The 22,777-nt window shown below is 36.0% G+C and overlaps 2 protein-coding genes and 2 pseudogenes across 5 annotated transcripts in view; 2 read left to right on the plus strand and 2 right to left on the minus strand.

Annotated features, from left to right (window-relative positions):
* LOC144430345 (uncharacterized) overlaps positions 1–5,073 on the plus strand; it is a 28,794-nt gene extending 23,721 nt beyond the window's left edge. The window contains exons 2-4 of the mRNA XM_078118254.1: positions 2,772–2,957; positions 3,288–3,322; positions 3,828–5,073. Coding sequence (XP_077974380.1) covers positions 2,827–2,957; positions 3,288–3,322; positions 3,828–4,813 — 1,152 coding nt within the window. The 5' untranslated portion in view covers positions 2,772–2,826 and the 3' untranslated portion in view covers positions 4,814–5,073. The remainder of the gene's footprint in view (positions 1–2,771; positions 2,958–3,287; positions 3,323–3,827) is intronic.
* Positions 5,074–15,339: 10,266 nt separating this feature from the next.
* Positions 15,340–16,407, minus strand: LOC144411711 (zinc finger BED domain-containing protein 5-like; annotated as a pseudogene).
* Positions 16,408–16,476: 69 nt separating this feature from the next.
* On the minus strand, positions 16,477–17,808 carry LOC120330423 (zinc finger BED domain-containing protein 5-like; annotated as a pseudogene).
* Positions 17,809–18,857: 1,049 nt separating this feature from the next.
* On the plus strand, positions 18,858–22,050 carry LOC120329617 (uncharacterized). Of its 4 annotated transcripts, none has more exons than XM_078118777.1 (3): positions 18,858–19,321; positions 20,193–20,327; positions 20,541–22,050. In XM_078118777.1, exon 3 carries the CDS (start codon positions 20,658–20,660, stop codon positions 21,384–21,386), a length of 729 nt encoding a protein of 242 aa, XP_077974903.1. In that variant the 5' UTR covers positions 18,858–19,321; positions 20,193–20,327; positions 20,541–20,657; the 3' UTR covers positions 21,387–22,050. The 4 variants fall into 4 exon arrangements, with proteins under 4 accessions (XP_077974903.1, XP_077974904.1, XP_039252264.2 ...); XM_078118778.1 differs by having other exon boundaries at positions 18,858–19,290; XM_039396330.2 differs by lacking the exon at positions 18,858–19,321 and adding an exon at positions 19,552–19,573.
* Positions 22,051–22,777: the final 727 nt, after the last annotated feature.

Consider the following 22,777-nt stretch of genomic DNA (forward strand, 5'->3'; position numbering starts at 1 on the left):
ATAAGTTTTGTTGAGGCCCGCGACAGTTAAAAAACGCTTTTCTAGGCATCGAAAATCGCAAAATTTCGTGTTCCTACGGCACACATTATAGTTGGTTTCCGGTTGGCCTTCAAAAACATTTCGTTACTATCGAAACACAGTTAATTGTGGGCGGGATTTGACTTTTTATCCATTACTTTTAAGTTGACGTCGAAAATTTTCGTGTTGACTTTAAACAAGGTTGAGTACGCGACTTTGTCCCGGTTTGTGATGATATATAAGAGATTTTTAAAGTATATTCGATTAATTTTTATTGTACTGAAATAAATTTTACTTCGTGAAAATTGACAGAAAATATACAGATTTTGCAAAAGGTTTTATTTTTAAAAATAATCCGAGTGGCAGCATTGCGATTGAGCGGAGTCAGTGTTACAAGTACATCTCAAATTTATCGAATTCGCAAAATAGCAAAAATACGGATTAAAACAATATATAAACGGGCAGTTTACCACACATTTTTATGTCCGCGGACTGCCGTATAGTGTTTTAGAGGGGCTCTTGTTTTGTCGACGCAACCGCAATTTTAATTGAAGACAATTAATTTAATAAATCAAGACATTTTAAATGTGCCCGTATCGGTCTTTGATTGATTACTTTGCACAAGTAAAAAATCATTTTTCGTTGAAAAGTCGTCTCTTTTAACAAGTGGCGTAATCGCGGCGACTGTTCGGCGTGGATTTCGAGGCGGTGAATTTGTATTTTCGATTTACTTGTATACTTTATAATTATTTTCTTTGTATGAAGTAATATTGTACTATACGGGATTTTATATCAGATATCGAGATTTTTGTAACGGCGATAACGATATCGGAAGATTGCAAAAATACGTATCAAAATTAAATAGATCTGGCAGCTTATTTCATATTTTTATGTCCACAAATCGACGTTGTATTTAGTTCACGAATATTTTTATTTTGACGTAAGAAGTCGCAACCGCGAGTTACGTTGAACACAATTAAATTAATAAATAGGGACATTTTAGAATCTCGTGGCTGACATGGATTGAATATTCTACGCGACAGAAAAATCATTATACGCTTAAAAAGGCGGCTCTTTTAACGAGCGCATAATCGCGGTGACTGTTACAGACGGCAAAGGGAATTTCCGACTTTGAACCCCCCCCTTTTTTTTTTGAAAATCCTGGCTGCGCGCCTGAACTCGTGCCTGTTTATTTTCGAATTAAATTATGAATAAAAACCCTGCAAAGTCATTGCGTGAATCCTGAATGTTATTTCGAGTTCAAATGATGATTTAATAAATCGGCAATAATGGAAATTCTACTAGTCAAATCATCAAATGATATTTCCTTGGTAAAATTTAGGAAAAAATTCGCACAATAGCTTACCTTGTTTTGCATTTCTGATTTTACGAAACGGCGTTAGTGCGCTTTATGCAGAACTAGGAATTGAAACCCAATATGACTCCTCCAATTTGTCGTTTCTGTTTGTTAGCAAAAGCCGTGTGCTTATATTCAAGAAATTAGTTCAGTGACGCGCAAGTTCCGTGTCCAAGCAAAGCAGCCTAGATATGCTAGGAGAATGACATCGACAGGTTATTGTTACGTGACAATACACGGCGCGGTGTTTTTCGGTAGGCGATCCAAGTTCGCCCCCCAAAATTATGGAAAGTGTCCGCCCCTGGTTACCACGTATTTAAATGAAAAGATGTAATTCCAAGCAACTAGGAAAGTCCGGCCTCTATAACGGATACGAATGGACTGTAGAGAATGACATGAATATATCCATCTCATTTAATATTATGCTATATCGTACGTTGTTCGGCTCCTAATTATATTACTATATTACCAATAAAAGCTTAGATACAACAAATACTTTATAGCCTAAATGTTAATCATCCAACAAGATGATTTATTTTGTTTTGCTTTTTGTATATACGGTATTTATTGTCCTTAGACAAGTTGAAACACGAGTAGATAAATGAATGTACCAACCTATCGAACGTGAAGTGCTAGTTGCACAATTTTAACTCAATAGATCCACCGTGAATAAAAAATATATATAAATTGTATTTGAATACTTGCGTCCTTCAGTAAATTGCATTGTGGAAGATAAGATCAAATTTCATTATGAGCGCGGCGATTCCGTTAATTTTGCACTTTTTACAGAATCACGGCACAGGAAGCTTTGTCAATAAATTAATATCAATTTTGTATAGGACAAATAACCAACCTATGGAAGAAGTTATGAAGTTCACTCTATCAAAATGAAACTGTATCGTCAATTCGTTTTAGTTTTACAGTTGTTCAAGTTTTGTAGTTTTTTGTTTTTTTGAAGGATTGCACTTATAGAATTATATGCTTTGAACGTCAGCTAGATGATTGAATTGTTTTGCTAACTTCTTGTTGTTAGGACTGAAATTGAGTAGCTAATTATGGTAAAGTTGTTTTGAGGTCATTCAATACTGTTAAATGAATTTTTGTACAGAAACATACATTGTGGAATATCAATCAGCATTGCTTTACAATAGAAAGATCTTGTATCGTTATTTTAGTTTTCATGTTGACGTATATTTTCAAGAATGTAATGAATATCATAATTTTTTTCAATATAGTCTCCATTGCCACATTTGTCTTCCTGGGATTCATAGCCATTTAAATATGTATAATATATTTGTCACTATTGGCTCGAGTGAGGGCTTCGAGTAGAGCTGCATTAATTCCGAATTTAATCTTCTTTCTTACTGTATATTTTTATCTTTACACATAAATTAAGATGATGAAGACTCCAAATACTGACTTTCAATACTCATGAAGCTTCCAATACTGACATGGCAGAAGCAAATCCACCTGAAGAACTGCGGCTGGCAGCAGAGCCACGAGTTATTAACAATGTTTTCCACATTGGTGCAATACATAATGAATACCATCATCATCATGGAGATATAATACATAATCACGTGTAAGTGATTCAACACTCCTAAAATATTATTATTTTTATTACTCAAATTACAAGCATTTCATGCGGGTGTTTGTAAACTCTACTAGTTGCCTAGTATTTTCCACCAAAGCTTCGCCGTTTTAATTTTGAATTCTGGATTTTGATTAGGACAATACCAGATGTATAAAAAGTTTGAATTAAAAAAGTATTGTTTCAACGCAAAAAAAGCATATTCAATACTCTACTGATCAGCTTATATGCAGATTTCCCAAAAGTTATAACATATATGATGTAACATTGATGCGTAATTCAAGGTCGGTTATGTAACGATTCTTGTACTTGATATTCCAGATCTCCACCTGCTCGCGGCATAGCTACTCAACTGGGTAAGTTATTGTACTATAAATATATCAATAAGACGGAAATATCCTCAAAAAATGTATTTGTAATACTCAAGTGAATTGAATTTCCCAATCAAACCTATCTACCGACTTTTATCCTTATAATTTGTTGCCATAAACAACGGCTGTTCATGGTTGAAAGTAGGAATAACGACTCTCCATGGTCATAGAAAGCCAAACTTCTGGTGGAGGCACAGAAACGATGGACAGATATCAATTCAACGAAATGGCTGATGAAGGACACGAAGCACTTTTACATGAAAATGAAGAAGCTTCCAAATTTAGAATAATATGCTTCAATTTCGTATATTTTTTTTTCTTGTCAAATCGGAGGTTCTGAATAGGTTCTTTCTTTGAGAAATTGACATTTATCAATATTAATCAACGCGCTATATGCCAAAACTCTACTTTCTGATTGGTTAGATTTAGACTTCGTGCTTTATGCTGGTTATAAAATGTCAACATATATCTTCAACTTTTTATTCGACAGTGGTTGCAATACCGGAAGAAATTAAAGACGATTGGGCCAACGTTTTATCAGTAGTTAGTAAAACATGGGAGACACTCTACAATAAAATAATGGTAGACATTCGCGACAAGAACATGAAAGGTGGAGACAGAGTGAGAAATGCTCTGGCTTCAATATGCAAACATCTGAAGACGCAAAGTTTAGAAGAACTTGTAATAGAAGATTATTTTGTGCGACAATTTGTCGGTAAAGTAAAAGATGTAATGAACATGGGGAGTATATTAGCGGAAAAACAGTTGAATATTCTTTCTATCATCTGTTTTTATGTTGCTGCAAAACTGCATCACATCAGTACAAAACGCAATTTCTCTGTTCTGGGAATAAAGGAGACTGTAGAAAAAATAACATTAATTATTAAGAAAATCACCAAAGAGGACAACATGATGGAAAAAGTCATTCACTGTTGTGTTCTACCCCTCCTGCTGGAGATGTCTGAGTTGGTACCATGCGTTGCAGATGCAGAGCCAAAAGTGAAATTTATTAACGAAGTCTGGTGTTTATATAACGTCGCTCTCTGCTATTACTACTGTGATATTCGAGAGAAATCTGTGACGGTCAACTTATCCGTCACTCAACTTATGGAAAAGGAATATAACAACGACGCCGTCAAACGTCGAGTATTCGGACATTGTCATCACAATGCTGCACTTGCTTACAGCGAAAACAATCAATTTGGTGAAGCAATTGAACATTACAGGGTGGCCGTCGAGTCTTATGAGAAAGCCACTGATTGGGCCAGTGAAAACCATATGAATGAAAAAGTCAAACTCACGAAAGAATATCTGAGAAGAGCAGAATACGCAAAAATTGACATATATATAATTATATACATGAAAACACGTTTCACTTGTTCTATTACGTACAGTTCAGTGTTAATGAATAGACTGCTAATAACCAGAGTAAAGTGTGAAAAAAAGTTAGACCAGCGCCAAAGCTTAAGTAGCTGAATGTGGTAATTTTGTTTTTTCGTCCTTGCTCGGAATTATTCACAAAACTTAATATTTATATTCAATATACTTTCTAATATTTTGTGTTTAAATGAAAAATGCTATTCAGAACAATGTAGATGATTGCTTTGTATACAAGTGTAGGTGATGGCGAATCTAGCTTCAGAATGTGCTATATCTTTGCATATACACGTTTTGCTATTCAAATGCATTAGCAGTTTTATACAAATAAAAATGAATCGAAAATTGCTCGGTTCAACAGTTTATGTGTGATGCGTGGTTCTTCTATTACGGGGTCTGTTTATAAATACGCTACAATTATTGAGGCCAAAAGACTGCTGCAATTTCAGGGATTGGCAAATTAGAAGGCGTGCCAGTACAGAATTTAGATTGATCTTGGAGATTTGGACTTCAGTTATTACATATATATTCTGACTTATTTTTCCTCCAAAAGAAATATCTTATTGATTATCTTATACTCTTACTTTTGATAACAGCATTGGTTTGCTCCATAACCGTATGTATTGTATCACAATCTTGTAAGGTTTTACACTGGTAATGGAGTAGGGAGTTCTAATGATTATGAGAGTATGGTATCGTAACATTGGCTAGGGAAATTTGTAATTATCTAACAACAATGTGCTATTAACACGACCTTAGTAATGATGCTTCCAATACCATTAGGAAGCGACTATAGTACTTAATTAGGTTAGGACGCGATATGATAAATGATTTCCAACGAAACAGTTTGATCCCGAAATGACGGTTCATTTACCTCACACTTCTCAACGTGGTCCAAGTAGACCCACAGGGGTCCAAAGCGGGAACTCAGGGGGTCAACAGATAAAGTGCTAATTATATTAATAAGTTGTTAATATTAATAAGTTGTTGCTCTTCTCGTGTGTTGTTGGATAAACTGAAATGAATGGAAGAGAAAATGTTAGATTAGTGCTTGGATAAAAATTGGATCTTGATGTTAGTTACAAAGTTCTCACTGAGACTTCTGTTAGTCCTTTATCAATAAATGTAACTTGTTCCCAATCCCAATCAAACCTTTCTACCGATTTTCATCTTTATATGTGTTGCCATGAACAACGGCTGTTCATGGTTGAAAGTAGGAATAACGACTCTCTGTGGTCACAGAAAGAAAAACTTCTGGCGGAGGCACAGAAACGATGGACAGATATCAAATCAACAAAATGGCTGATAAAGGACACGAAGCACTTTTACATGAAAATGAAGAAGCGTCCAAATTTATCAGCATATACCGGAAAGAAGTTACAGAATAATATGGTTCAATTTTGCATATTTTTTTTCTTGTCAAATCAGATGTTCTGAATAAGTTCTTTTTATTTTGAGAAATTGACATTTATCAATATTAATCAACGTGCTATATGTCAAAACTATACTGGTTGATTGGTTAGATTTAGACTTCGTGCTCTATGCTTGTTATAAAATGTCAACATATATCTTCAACTTTTTATTCGACAGTGGTTGCAATACCGGAAGAAATTAAAGACGATTGGGCCAACGTTTCATCAGTAGTTAGTAAAACATGGGAGACACTCTACAATAAGATAATGGTAGACAGACATTTGCGACAAGAACATGGAAGGTGGAGACAGAGAGAGAAATGCTCTGGCTTCAATATGCAAACATCTGAAGACGCAAAGTTTAGAAGAACTTGTAATAGAAGATGATTTTTTGCGACAATTTGTTGGTAAAGTAAAAGATGTAATGAACATGGGGAGTATATTAGAGGAAAAACAGTTGAATATTCTTTCTATCATCTGTTTTTATGTTGCTTCCAAACTCCATCACATCAGTACAAAACGCAATTTCTCTGTTCTGGGAATAAAGGAGACTGTAGAAGAAATAACATCAATTATTAAGAAAATCACCAAAGAGGACAAAATGATGAAAAAAGTCATTCACTGTTGTGTTCCACCCCTCCTGCTGGAGATGTCTGAGTTGGTACCATGCGTTGCAGATGAAGAGTCAAAAGTGAAATTCATTAACAAAGTCTGGTGTTTATATAACGTCGCTCTCTGCTATTACTACTGTGATATTCGAGAGAAATCTGTGTCGGTCAACTTATCCGTCATTCAACTTATGGAAAAAGAATATAACAACGATGCCGTAAAACGTCGAGTATTCAGACATTGTCATCACAATGCTGCAATTGCCTACAGCGAAAACAATGAATTTGGCGAAGCAATTGAACATTACAGGTTGGCCGTCGAGTCTTATAAGAAAGCCACTGATTGGGCCAATGAAATTCATAGGAATGAAAAAGTCAAACGCACGAAAAAATATCTGAGAAAAACAGACGTTCGCAAAAATTGACATATATGAAAACATATTTCTATTGTTCTAATACCTAATTACTATCTCTCGAACTCAATATCTCAATAAGCACTGCAAATATTATTCAAAAGTATAATAGCAATAATTGCCCAGTTCAGTGGTAATGAATTGACTGCTAACAACCAGAGTAAAATGTGAAATAAATGTGGGTATTTTTCTTTTTTCGTCTTGCTCGGAATTATTCACAAAACTTAATAATTATAATCAATATACTTTCTGATATTTTGTGTTTAAATGAAAAATGCTATTTAGAACAATGTAGATGATTGCTTTGTATACAAGTGTAGGTGATGATGAATCTGGCTTGAGAATGTGCTCTATCTATGCCTATACACGTTTTGCTATTTAAATGCATGACCAGTTTCATACAAATAAAAATGAATCTAAAATTCCTCGGTTTAACAGTTTATGTGTGACGCGTGGCTCTTCTCCTACGTGGTTTTTTATAAAAAAGCTGCAATTAATGAGCCCAAGAGGCTGCGGCAACTTCGTGGAATGACAAATTAGAAGGCGTGGCAGTATGGAATTTATTTTGGTCTTGGAGTTGTTGACATTAGTTATTACATATATTATTCTGACTTATTTTTGCACCAATAGAAATACCTCATTGATAATCTCATACTCCTACTTTTGATAACAGCATTAGTTTACCCAATAACAGTATGTATTGTATCACAATCTTGTAAGGTTTTAAACTGGCAATGGAGTAGGGAGTTCAAATGATTATGAGAGTAGGGTATCATAACATTGGCTAACGAAAAAAAAACGTCATTTGTAAATATCTAACAACACTGAGCTATTAATACGACCTTAGTAATGATAAAAGAGTCCAGCTGCACACTAACACAAATGTATTTCTGTAACGTTTCGTACAAATATCAGTGGAGCTCATTTCAGATGTAATTAAAAAAAAAAGTTTTATTATTGCATTTACGAAAATGATGGGTAACTAAATGTAATTAAAATTATGGGCACTTAGAGAATCACGAACATCTGAAATGAGCTCCACTGATATTTGTGGTTCTAATTTTCCCATCATTACTTCTACGGCTAAATGCAAATTAAATGTTTATGCATTACGTCATAATTGATTTGATGTTTCAAATTCATTTACCAAATTTATTTCTTGCCATTGTTGTAAACTGTTGTCTGAGGAAGTCTGACTCTGGTCGGACGAAACGGTACAGAAATACATTTGTGATAGTGTGCAGCTGGACTCTTTAATTGAATAGAATAGTCATGTTTATTCCAGCTACAGTATCCTTGCAGTATACGCATACGGATCCACTAGCATAAAGGCATAGAGAAAAGATAGGAAGTTAGGCTCGCGCAACCCAACTCAAACTTAGTAATGATGCTGCTAATACTATCAAAAAGCGACTATAATACCTCAAAATAATAAAATAAAATGAGGAATGAATTTGGTTAGGATGCAATACGATAAATGATTTCCAAAGAAATAGTTTTTTTCCCGAAATGAAGTCTTTTATTTACGTCAAGGGTTCCCACAGTGCGATTTTACGGTACAGATAAAGTGCTAATTATATTAATAAGTACATTTATTTCATTAATAAAAGTTTTTGCACTTCTCATATGTTGTTGGAAAAACTGAAATAATCGGAAGAGCACCTGTTAGATTAGTACTTGGATTAGTGTTAAATTGGATCTTGACGCTTGTGAATAACGAGCATTCAAAAAGTTCTCACTGAGACTTCTGTTCAATTCAATTCAACTTGAATTTATTTAAAGATGATGAGTTGGGAAGCCCTGAGTTACGTTATCTCATTGCTCGAAACTCAAAATCTAGCATGGAATCGCGAAGGTTTAGCAATAGATCAGACAATAAGGTGGAAAACATTAGAATAGTTTTAACCAACATACAACTTAAGAGATTGGAAGAAGATTATTCATTTTTTATTATGTTCTTGGCAGTATTCTTTTCTTGATGTTGACGGCTTCCGCTTTGATTTTGCTAACGTGTGCTATGCGAAAGTCGCCATGTACAACTATTACAGTAACGTTATTCACGTTTACGGCTGATCCAGCTTGATCAATTTCAACTCATAAGTCACATTCAGTTGAATTTAATTAATCTAAGATCATCGCGTAGTCCATATGAAATTTGATACATTCTAATATAAATAATTATAGAATGACGCCTTCTGTTTAGTGCAGGGGTTTTTGCGTATAAACAGTGTTTCTTAACTTGGGTTCGATCGAATCGCTGGGGTGCGATGAAGCTTTTCCATGGGTTCGACGAAGGTCCACTGAAACAGTTGTATATTATGAGATCATCACCAAGCGTACTAATTATACAAAAAGATCTGTAGTTTATAGCAGATATATAAGTTTACACGTTTAAGCAACTCATAAAATAGCCGCGTGTAGCTTCGCATAGATAGTAGATACACGTTTTATTGGATCTGTCAATGACTGTCACACATAAGTTTTTTCAATACAATTCATCGAGAACACATATTGCCACATATATCGTGCGCTGGGTGCACGTACTTCTCGGTGATAGCGTTTTGCGATGCTTTCTGCTTGTGAGCACGAGATATCGTAAGTATTTATGACAAACCTAGAAGGTTTAAGTTAATATTTGCGTGAACGACATCTTCATTCATAATCGACTAATAAAATGTAACTCAGTTTTACTAATGAGTGGAAATAAGAAGATAAGTGTACGTAAATAAATATAATATCAAGGCATGTTTGAATTTAAAGTACTGTTTGTGGCAAAGATTTCCAAGCAAAGTGGCAGAGCAAAGATATTTTGATTTCCCTTAAACAAAAAAGCACGCAAAACAACACAATGAATACACAGTGAATTGAGAAAATCGGTTGTTATCTTGGGTGTCATCTCATAGCCATTACGTATTTTCTAGACAATCTCAATATGGTGCTGAGTCATATGGTATCTCTATTTCTACAAAACAATGGACAAAAGCCCTTATCCAATTTTGAAGATTGACTCAAGCTACCAACGTTTTTGAGGCATAATATCATCTTTCGTGTCTAAAAAAATGCAATATTTTCTTTATTAGTATTTGGCCTTCACACTAGAGGTGTAGCGATGTACCGGTATCGGCGATATCTGCCAATTTTTCGGTATCCGAAGTGTATCGGTATCGGCTAAGTTTGGACCGATATTTCCGATATATATATTTAGCTTCTAAATATCATTCAGAATGTTTTAAAAAAATAGGTTAGAATACTAATCTTGAAAATTATTTTTTGTTTGGATAGATCATGATTTATGAGCGATTGCACGTTCCGTTCCCACACCCGCTGACTGACCTGTTTTAAGCCATTTATCAGTCAAACTGGGTCAATCAATTTGGGTATTTTCTCTACCGAATTTTTATATTAAAATTTCTAATATTACATGGTAATTATGGAGAATTATATCAATCGAATATTAATGGATGTTCCGATGTGTAAAATTCAAAATACGACGTTATATTGGCCCAAAATCCTACGCACGTTACTCAATGTATCAGTTTCATACGATAAGTAGGCTAAACATTTTTTTTTACCACCAACAGTAGCCAAATCCTACTAGTTTTCTAATAAAGCACCGAGATAACTAGCGCCAGTTCTCAATGCATCTGAACCAATTAACGCATTTGGATCCCAAACATCTACATCTTATTATGTGACATTCCTCTTTTTTGATCCGAAAAAATGTGCACTATTAATAATGCTCAAAGACTATTGTTTTAAGCCGTCCGCCCAGCACAATTGAGGTGATAATTACATAGTATCGGAATATCGGTCGTTTCCGAATATCGGCGTATCAGTATCGGATTTTTTAACTGGTATCGGTATCGGCGGCAAAAGTAATATCGGTACATCTCTACTTCACACCCGCTTTTTCACTCAACTTATAGAGAACTTGCACGGGTCACGTGACTTTGTTTACTGGACGGCAAAAAAACAAAAACGTCCATTTGGCTCCTGTCAGTTGTAAGGTTGGCTGTTGAAAATGGTTATTTCGTATTGTTCCGTTGGCTGTACGTATAGTACTATAGACAACGAAATGGATCTTCAGTTATATGCCACTGTTTTCAAAAAATCCGGAACGTCCCGCAATGTGGATATCATTTATTGGCAGGACTGCTTGGTGTCAAGTCCAGAGGTCATCTCGCTTGTGTTTCACTGTTTGCGGACAGCACTTTGTTGATGGTGAGTGATAATGTGCCGTTATCAATTTCTCTAAATATTCATAAGCTCCCTCATTTCAATGGAAAGCAGATGACAAACTACTGTTATTGATAGGCCTGGGCTAGGCGTAGAGGATTGCAGCTCGCTTTCCACTCAGGGTGGTTCACACGACCGCTGGTCGATTACGACATCCCCCCACCATCAAGTCCATGCTTCTGAAAAAAATAACTGGCTAACTAATCCCGACATAGAATGGTAATCGTACGATGTTGCACCTTGCAATCCTCCCTCACCAGATAAATCCTATCCTAAAAACTACCGACATTGGTAGGCATATTTGCGTTTTAAATTGGAAGGAAATCTTCATTAATGGTCAGAAGGTGTTGTCTGATTGTTTTGTTAGTTAGCAGGTAATCTATTACCGGTCTGATACACAAACTTGGCAGTTGGCACTGTCAAATGATGATTAGTGTTTAATTTCTTTTCAGGAAAAAGGAGAGATAACCCATTATCAGCTGCTTCTGTCCCATCAATATTTGAATTTTCGCCATCGCCATTTCGGAAAAGAATAGTTAGAAAAAGGGGGGTTTTAAAAAAAGGCAGGACCATTTCAACAAATTCTGTTGCCTTGTATGCGTTGCAATATCACTTTGCAGTTGTTAGCATAAACATTTAATGTGTCTTTCATCTAGACCTACCACACTTAAAAGAAGCCGCCTATACCCTTTTTCACTAGAACCATAACACTGTAAAATATGAGCTGTGGAGGCAGATACATTTTTTACTCTAAATTATGGCATGTTACTTCCAGGTTATCTTATCCTTGCCTATAGATATCTTGATGTTAGTGACTCCAACTGACCCATGCATGCCACATTGAAAGTTCTCTTGTGTACCAATAATATTAATCAGTTGGAGCCTTCAGACCTTGAAAACAGTCGAATCTGAGCACGATGGATTCATGTGAAACACGTAATGTGCATTTATGAGCAAAAATATCCCATCCTGAGCTGCACCGATCCACAACATCCTGCCTATGGAATCAAAACATTAGACAAATTGATGTACTGTGCGCATTCATAAATCTTTGCGAATCAAGTGTGCCTTTTGACTAAGGAAAATTTAGCATTAAAATGATCAATCTCAATATAAACCTGGTATCTGCAGATAAAACCAATTGTTTTTTGAAAATACATTTTTAATGTGCTTTATTTTTCAAATATAATTTATAATTACTGTAAAGTGTGTGATACATTTGGTACCAGGAATACCATTTGCAAATTAGCTTGGGTTACACCCCTCTCAAATGAAAGTTCAGACTCTTAATCATATCTCATAATATTCTTTAAACAAAAGGTTGCGGCTAGCCGGCTACCCATTAGAATTTTCTTCCAGATCACAAAGTCGGAATATTACGCCTCGCTAAGTTTCATCGGCAACTGTATTTGGTTGTAGTATCGATGTCCAACTTTAGACTGAAACCAACTTTAGACTGAAACCTTCACCACCAGACCCATCGAAACAAAAACAAAATGGACACTTTATCTCCATCAATCCACAGTAATCACAAGTTACTTTGTCTATACGATAAGCATCAATAAATGGATACTGAGGATGTATTATCAAGTCACGCAGGCTGAGGTCTTGTGCCACTGTGGTCTTATAGCAACTTATACTTTGCCATCCATCTATTCCATGGTCGCACCCATATCTGTGAGGTAATGGATACATATTCATTCGATATCATGATCCTGCACTAGCTTTGTTTTAATTGTAGAGTTTTCATAAAATCTAACAATCGAGTGGTGTGAAATTTATGTCCATGTCCCACCACAAACACTATTCGTAAATGAATTTGATTCCGGGCAGCATATCTTTTTTACCAGGTGCAACAACTAAACATATGGCGAACCACAGTCTCTCATACGATTACCATTCTATGTTGGGATTAGTTAGCCAGTTATTTGTTTTCAGAAGCATGGACTTGAATGGTGGGCGAGGGTCGTAATAACGAGCGTATTCCTAGATGGCGAATTCCATTGAATTCCGGTTATTTTTTCTCGTGACCACTGGTGTTGAACTTCAGTTATCTATTCAACCTTTCAAACTTAATAATAGATTACCTGCTAACTATGGAAACAATACCTTATGACAATTGATGATTAATTCCTTACACAAGTCAAGTCTGCAAGTAAGCTTACGCCTAGGCCTGCCAATAACAGTAGTTTGTCATCTGCTTTCCATTGAAATGAGGGAGCTTATGAATATTTAAAGAAATTGATAACGGCACATTATCACTCACCATCATCGAAGTGCTGTCCGCAAACAGTGAAACACAAGTGAGATGACTTTTGGACACCAAGCAGTCCTGCAAATAGATGATTTCCACATTGCGCGACTTTCCGGATCTTTTGAAAACAGTGGAATATAACTGAAGATCCATTTCGTTGTCTATAATAGTACTATACGTACAGCCAACGGAAAAATACGAAATAACCATTTTCAACAGCCAAATCCAACAGCTACAAATACTACTTATCAGTTATCATACCAGATCCATATCAACTTTGCAGCTGCGTACACCAGAACGTAGTCTGTGTAGCAGGTTAGGGTTAGGGAGTAACTTTATTCCAATTTTCCCTATTTTAGATCTATTACAAGTTCGACGACTAGCCAAGTGACTTCCGTAGTAGTTGTACCTGAAATTATGGCTTACCCCAACCTGGTACACATACTACGTTCTGTTGTCCGCCATCTTGGTTCACATACTTCGGGAGTTCCGATTTTTTTTGTATTGAATAGGTAGATGTTTACTGAAGGCCTATACATGCCTTCTCAAGCTTGAGTTCAAGGCGTTCACAAACGTGATTGGCGCAAAGAGACGCAACAGATAAGACATTACGTAAACGACCCTGTGACGAGAACCAAAATTGAAATACAACCGAATGAATGAGTTTGTATAACTTTGGAAAACTCTATCACTTTAACCTTAACAACATAAATAAGCATAAATTAACCGAACAATTTTAACCGTAATATTGCCTTTATTTTATGAGAAAAAAGTCGATACAGAAACTCGAAATCCTTATAATGGGGTCATAACAGATTGGTTTTTTTGACATCATTGCATCAGAGGGGTCTTGCAATTAGCATAGCCTGTCTCGTCGTTTAATAAATCAGGTCACCGCCGATGTATATTCTTAGTATATTCCTCATTATCATAACGCACTCGTTTTGCCGATGGCTGCCCTTGATTAAATAAGTTTCATGATTTTTCTCACTCGAAACGTCTCTCTGGTATCTCGGATAAATATTCCTGTTAAAATCGTATGACTTTGGTTTAGATACAAACTTGCAAAGATACAATACAAGAATTTTTACTTACATTGCTAAAAATATAATTCTGGCAGCTTATGCGGTTTCACGGCTATGCAAGGGTTATTTCAATAAAGCAAATTGATTCAAAACAAGCCCTTGTTTTAAATCGAAGCTTCACCTGATTAATTAACCATTTTTTAAACAAATATAGTTACCATTTCGGGAACGGGAAGAAGAATCGGCGGTTATGAAAACTCAAGTTCCCGCAGAATTAAATCCAATAGCACGGTCTAGAAAGGCAATAAACTTTTCCTTTCCCATTGAATGCAAAGTTTCGTGTTCTGATGACCGTGAGTTTGCTTAATCATATAATTCAAACTGGAGAACAAAGAGAATGAAAGTGGAAAACAAAATAAAGTGGTATCGGCATGAGCGACTTGGACTTGCGGTATAGAAAGTTGTCCTAATTCCTACATTTCCACGAGTCTCAATAACGAGTTGTATCCCATTTGTTAATTAGGAATACAGCCGCTGAAAGGTAACAGAGCTTTCAAATATGCCACAGTTCGTTAGAATAGATTTTAATCTGAATTTCAACTGTGCAACGTTCAAATTTCGATTTCCAGGTAATGTATTTTTTCGAGTGGGATTTGTCCAAAATAGCTCACAATGTACTAGGTGTTACCATAATTCTTTCGATTATAGATAGTTGGAAATAAGTTCAGTGAATATTCAGTTAACCATGGTTTGACTACACTCACAGCACATCGAAAATCATGTCCAGGCTCATTTAGGCAATTTCTGCTCTTGGTTTTAATTGTCATCATGGCTGAGAAACCCTGGTCGCACTCCCAAGTGGAGGGAAAAACCAATAGTTGAGGAACAGCATTACGGGCCAGTGTCGGGTAACTAGAAGACAATTTTAGCCAGAAATTGATTCGTGATGAAGAGCATTCTCTGAGCTCATTTTTTGCAGTTTCATCAGCTTGGATATCAATTATCTCTTCTTGTTCACCAGTTCCAACAGGTAGAAGTGCGGGATTGACAAAAATCGGATTAACCATATATGGGCAGCATATTGTATGCGGAAAGTAATGCATCAGTTCCGTTATTAGCAATCTTAGATGTTCTGCAATTTCTTGAGACAATTTTTCATTTGGTTCCCACGAAACGGTGGTGAGGAATTCGAACATTCCGTAACGTTTGCTCTCCACATTTTTCATCCAAATGTCCAGCTTCCGAACGAACACTTCAAGCTTAGAGACAAAGTCTTGGATTGATCTGTCTGGCCCTTACAACGAACGATTCACATCGTTAAGAGATTAAAAAGTATCCGATAAGTAAGCCAACTGTAATATAAACTCCTCGTTTTCCAAATCCTTTTGAAATCTTGTCTCCTGGAAAAATGTGAACAGTTCTTGTCGATGTTCAAAGACTCTTCAAGTGATATTTCCGCGAGATCCCGTGATCTGAATTCAAATCTTCACACAATCTTGCAAACAGTCGAGTGTTAAGAGCAGATGTTTTGACGTGATTCACCATTTTTATTATTCGATCCAAGCATGACAGTAGGTCTGGAGGGAGCACGTCGGCAAAAAGAGCAAACCTGTGGATGAAGCAGTGAACAAATGTGGCGCGTGGGGATACGGTTTTAACATGCGATTAGAACCCTGAAATTCGACCAAGCAAGGATGGAGCACCATCAGTTGTGCATCCAACCAACTTGCCCTAATCCAGGTCATTTTGGGTGAAGAGTTCGGCCAAAACGTTGAAGACATCGATTCCCTTTGTTGTAGCTGACAGATCCGTGCTCAGTAATAATTCTGTTTGCACAGAATTATTCTGAATAAAGCGGACCTAAACGAGTAATTGAGAACACTTGGTGACATCAGTCGATTCATCAAGTTGTATAGCAAAACCCCAAACATCGATCCTTTCATTCCAGCAATCACTTGATCTTCGATATCAAGGGACATTACTTTGATCCGTGTTTCACAGTATCGTTAGAAAGCGATACACGATCTAACTTTGCCAGGGACTCTTTGCCAATCAGGTTTCTGACTTATATTCTTGCTGCTGGCAAAACAAGCAATTCCGCGATGGTATGAGCTTTCTTGTTTTGAGCCACGAGAAGAAATACTTCATAGGATGACTTCACAATCCCCGCATTCGTTTGGTGAAACTGACCTCTCTGGTCTATGCGCTGTCGCTTCACATGTTCCCTGAGTCGCTCAAAATAACTTTTATCGTGGTTCTTTTTATCTGCGTGATTGGATTCTAGATGTCGTTTAAGCAAACTCGGTTTTATTACTGAATTTGAAAGGGTTTTCATGCAGACCACGCACTGCGGTAAACTTTCTCCATTCTGCTCAATAGCAATGAACCCATATTTGATGTATTCGGAGGTATACTTTCGCTTCGAAATGTATAAATAAACAATCAAAAAATTACTGATGAATTAGCCTTAAAACTTAAGAGTATGCCGATCAACCAATACGTCCTGCAGGTAGCACTTGTAACATCCGTATATCGATTTTCGACTCGCCTTGTCCGATTTTTCTCGATGCAGACGCATCGTGACATTACACGAAAAACGTGCAAGAACGTGCTCTTCTCGTTTCGTTTCAGAACTAAGTGCAAAAACATGCTCGTCTCGTTTCGTTTAAAGCGGGCAGTAGCGGGGAGGGCAATCTCTAAATACAAGTACTGGTAGCACTATAAACGCCATTCCGTGAATACATACAGTATGGAAAATAAATAGAAAGCTTTGACAGCATATTTCAGCGAACGCGAAAGTTAATTGTTGCAATTATTCAAAGCTGCTCGCGTACCACTTGGAAAGCTTCCGCGTACCACAGGTTGAGAACCACTGATGTAATATGATGCCATAAATTAATATAAAAATTTCCGTTGTACGGAAGATCTGTATGTTAATCACGCAAGTATACTAAATAATAAGTTGAATATAGAAAACTAATAAACCGCGTCACCAGTAAACTTGAAGTCAGAGTAGCTATTTCTATTTGTGCCAAGGGAGCAGGGACTTGACCCAAATCCTACCCTTTTTGTATTTTTTATGAAATCGCCCATCTGAGACTTCAAAGAGAGGGGTGTAGGAGTATTATTAAAACGTACCTGGACATAATTCAATATGTACAATAGAGATGATATGACAATATTGTTATCACCGCAATGCAGATCGTGTTTTTTTATAGAAGTATGTTTGGGCAGCAAAAATTACCCAGCTTCACAAAACTGCCAAATTCATCAAAACCAACTGGAAACGTCACAGTAATTACAAAATTACAAGTAAGAAAAGCTCTTGTACAAGAAGACCAATCCACCTTTTCAACTGTTGGTACTTCGCCCATCAAGATCGGTCTGTCAAAATCGGTGACAGCAAAATGACTTTCGCTGACCATGCAGTTTAGAGTGACTGTTCTGTACCATTGACCGACAAACAATTACATTGTGACAAGATATTACAAGTCATCGTTATAATAAAATCTCCTGTTTGCTGTATCAAATAGACACGGGGGTAAGTACCGCACAATTTGGGCACAGATAGCAAACGTCAGCTTCAATAACAGATGCGTCGTATGCCATGAAAATTACAAGATTGCAAAAAATCTTAGCCCGCTGCTTCAGGCAAATACTATGTTTAAATATTGTGACAAATGCCCATGTCTAGGCAAAAAACAAACATGGGTGGAAAAATGTTAGAAGTCTTTCACGTTCATTATTATTCTGGTAATTGTAAATAATATTGCAAGCTGGTTCATATTTCTACATATTGCCATAAGTTTATAGGATAAATATTCCCGTAGTATGTGAACTGAGTTTGGGTTAATAAGCCATAACTTTATTAAGATTTTCCTTATTTTTGTTATATTTTGAAATCGGACTTCCTGTGTTGGCCAAGTACATATACCCCTTACCGTAGGTTTCAGTCCTTGATGTAAAGTGGGCCAACAAATTAGTTACCTCCATATTTGTACACGCACTTCTGGAGCGCCGTTTATGAGGCTTGAGCTGGCATTTTAAAACCTTGTGCAAGTTTTGAATGACTGACATCGGGTTAAATACCTATCTTAATTAAGCAGAGACTTAAATTAATTAATTAGCATCTCGACATAACATGTTATAGACAAAGTTTCTTTGTTTTATTTTGTATATATTTGACCGTGTTTATTTTAGGAGATATCGTTCATTGAGGTTTCTTATATGGTTGACCGCTCATAAAATTATTCCTTTTTAAAACAATTTCATCATCTGTCCGTGGGCAGGAATAGGCCTGTCGGCGTAAACAAAACCCTTTATCAGGCTTTTCCCTTATTCATGTTTATTTATTATTTCGAATCATTGCCAGTCGGCTGTTTACTATTTATTTAGTGTTAGAAGTTTGCCGTTGAGTAGTGCTAATTTAATTGTCGCAATGAGCGGATATGTTTGCTTGTTTTTTTTAAGTTAAAGGATGAGGTTTGATTTGTTTTGCATAATTGGACACGTTTATTGGACATAACGATTGTTTCAATAATATGTTGGTATTGTTATTATTTGTCTCCATCATTTTTAAAAAATCGCTTTTCTCTTCGAATACTGGACCAATTGCTTTGAAATTTTCAGTGAGTGAAGATTGATTTTTTTTGCCAGAAGGTGTGTGATGCATGGTTCTTCTATTACGGGGTCTGTTTATAAATACGCTACAATTATTGAGGCCAAAAGACTGCTGCAATTTCAGGGATTGACAAATTAGAAGGCGTGCGAGTACGGAATTTAGATTGATCTTGGAAATTTGGACTTCAGTTATTACATATATATTCTGACTTATTTTTTTTCCAAAAGAAATATCTTATTGATTATCTTATACTCTTACTTTTGATAACAGCATTGATTTGCTCCATAACCGTATGTATTGTATCACAATCTTGTAAGGTTTTACACTGATAATGGAGTAGGGAGTTCTAATGATTATGAGAGTATGGTATCATATAACATTGGCTAGGGAAATTTGTAATTGTCTAACAACACTGAGCTATTAACACGACCTTAGTAATGATGCTTCCAATACCATTAAGAAGCGACCATAAAAATTAATTAGGTTAGGACGCGATATGATAAATGATTTCCAACGAAACAGTTTGATCCCGAAATGACGGTTCATTTACCTCACGGCTTCTCAACGTGGTCCAAGTGGACCCACAGGGGTCCACGGCGGGAACTCAGTGGGTCAACAGATAAAGTGCTAATCATATTGAATAAGTACAAGTTGTTGCTCTTCTCGTGTGTTGTTGAATAAACTGAAATGAACGGAAGAGGAAATGTTAGATTAGTGCTTGGATTAAAATTGGATCGGGATGTTAGTTACAAAGTTCTCACTGAGACTTCTTTTAGTTCTTTATCAATAAATGTAACTTGTTCCCAATCCCAATCAAACCTATCTACCGATTTTTATCTTTATATTTGTTGCCATGAACAACGGCTGTTCATGGTTGAAAGTAGGAATAACGACTCTCTGTGGTCACAGAAAGCCAAACTTCTGGCGGAGGCACAGAAACGATGGACAGATATCAACTCAACGAAATGGCTGATAAAGGACACGAAGCACTATTACATGAAAATGAAGAAGCGTCCAAATTTATCCGCATATACCGGAAAGAAGGTACAGAATATTGTGCGTCAATTTTGCATATTTTTTTTTCTTGTCAAACGAAGGTTCTGAATAAGTTCTTTTTATTTTGAGAAATTGACATTTATCAATATTAATCAACGTGCTATAAGTCAAAACTCTACTGGTTGATTGGTCAGATTTAGACTTCGTGCTCTATGCTTGTTACAAAATGTCAACATATATATTCAACTTTTTATTCGACAGTGGTTGCAATACCGGAAGAAATTAAAGACGATTGGGCCAACGTTTTATCAGTAGTTAGTAAAACATGGGAGACACTCTACAATAAGATAATGGTAGACAGACATTCGCGACAAGAACATGGAAGGTGGAGACAGAGTGAGAAATGCTCTGGCTTCAATATGCAAACATCTGAAGACGCAAAGTTTAGAAGAACTTGTAATAGAAGATGATATTTTGCGACAATTTGTTGGTAAAGTAAAAGATGTAATGAACATGGGGAGTATATTAGCGGAAAAACAGTTGAATATTATTTCTATCATCTGTTTTTATGTTGCTTCCAAACTCCATCATATCAGTGCAAAACGCAATTTCTCTGTTCTGGGAATAAAGGAGACTGTAGAAAAAATAACATCAATTATTAAGAAAATCACCAAAGAGGACAACATGATGAAAAAAGTCATTAACTGTTGTGTTCTACCCCTCCTGCTGGAGATGTCTGAGTTGGTACCATGCGTTGCAGATGAAGAGTCAAAAGTGAAATTCATTAACGAAATCTGGTGTTTATATAACGTCGCTCTCTGCTATTACTACTGTGATATTCAAGAGAAATCTGTGGCGGTCAACTTATCCGTCATTCAACTTATGGAAAAAGAATATAACAACGATGCCGTAAAACGTCGAGTATTCAGACATTGTCATCACAATGCTGCACTTGCCTACAGCGAAAACAATGAACTTGGCGAAGCAATTGAACATTACAGGTTGGCCGTCAAGAAAGCCACTGATTGGGCCAATGAAAATCATAGAAATGAAAAAGTCAAACGCACTAAAGAATATCTGAGAAAAACAAACGTTCGCAAAAATTGACATATATGAAAACATATTTCTATTGTTCTAATACCTAATTACTATCTCTCGAACTCAATATCTCAATAAGTACTGCAAATATTATTCAGTATAATAGCAATAATTGCCAAGTTCAGTGGTAATGAATTGACTGCTAACAACCAGAGTAAAATGTGAAATAAATGTGGGTATATTTGTTTTTTCGTCTTGCTCGGAATTATTCCCAAAACTTAATATTTATATTCAATATACTTTCTGATATTTTGTGTTTAAATGAAAAATGCTATTTAGAACAATGTAGATGATTGCTTTGTATACAAGTGCAGGTGATGATGAATCTGGCTTGAGAATGTGCTCTATCTATGCCTATACACGTTTTGCTATTTAAATGCATGAGCAGTTTTATACAAATAAAAATGAATCTAAAATTCCTCGGTTTAACAGTTTATGTGTGACGCGTGGCTCTTCTCCTACGTGGTCTGTTTATAAAAAAGCTGCAATTAATGAGCCCAAGAGCTGCGACAACTTCGTGGAATGACAAATTAGAAGGCGTGGCAGTATGGAATTTATTTTGGTCTTGGAGTTGTTGACATTAGTTATTACATATATTATTCTGACTTATTTTTGCACCGAAAGAAATACCCCATTGATAATCTCATACTCCTACTTTTGATAACAGCATTAGTTTACCCAATAACAGTATGTATTGTATCACAATCTTGTAAGGTTTTAAACTGGCAATGGAGTAGGGAGTTCAAATGATTATCAGAGTAGGGTATCATAACATTGGCTAACGAAAAAAAAACGTCATTTGTAAATATCTAACAACACTGAGCTATTAATACGACTTTAGTAATGATTAAAGAGTCCAGCTGCACACTAACACAAATGTATTTCTGTAACGTTTCGTACAAATATCAGTGGAGCTCATTTCAGATGTAATTAAAAAAAAAAAGTTTTATTATTGCATTTACGACAATGATGGGTAACTAAATGTAATTAAAATTATGGGCACTTAGAGAACCTCGAACATCTGAAATGAGCTCCACTGATATTTGTGGTTCTAATTTTCCCATCATTACTTTTACGGCTAAATGCAAATTAAATGTTTATGCATTACGTCATACTTGATTTGATGTTTCAAATCCATTTACCAAATTTATTTTTTGCCATTGTTGTAAACTGCTTTTCCGAGGAAGTCTGACTCTGGTCGGACGAAACGGTACAGAAATACATTTGTGTTAGTGTGCAGCTGGACTCTTTAATTGAATAGAATAGTCATGTTTATTCCAGCTACAGTATCCTTGCAGTATACGCATACGGATCCACTAATATAAAGGCATAGAGAAAAGATAGGAAGTTAGTCTCGCGCAACCCAACTCAAACTTAGTAATGATGCTCCTAATACTATC

Source organism: Styela clava, chromosome 12, assembly GCF_964204865.1.
Source record: "Styela clava chromosome 12, kaStyClav1.hap1.2, whole genome shotgun sequence".
NCBI lineage: Eukaryota > Metazoa > Chordata > Ascidiacea > Stolidobranchia > Styelidae > Styela > Styela clava.

Coding starts and splice junctions, on each gene's coding strand:
- LOC120329617 (XM_078118777.1), top strand. CDS start 20,658: ATGGAAGGTGGAGACAGAGTGAGAAATGCTCTGGCTTCAATATGCAAA.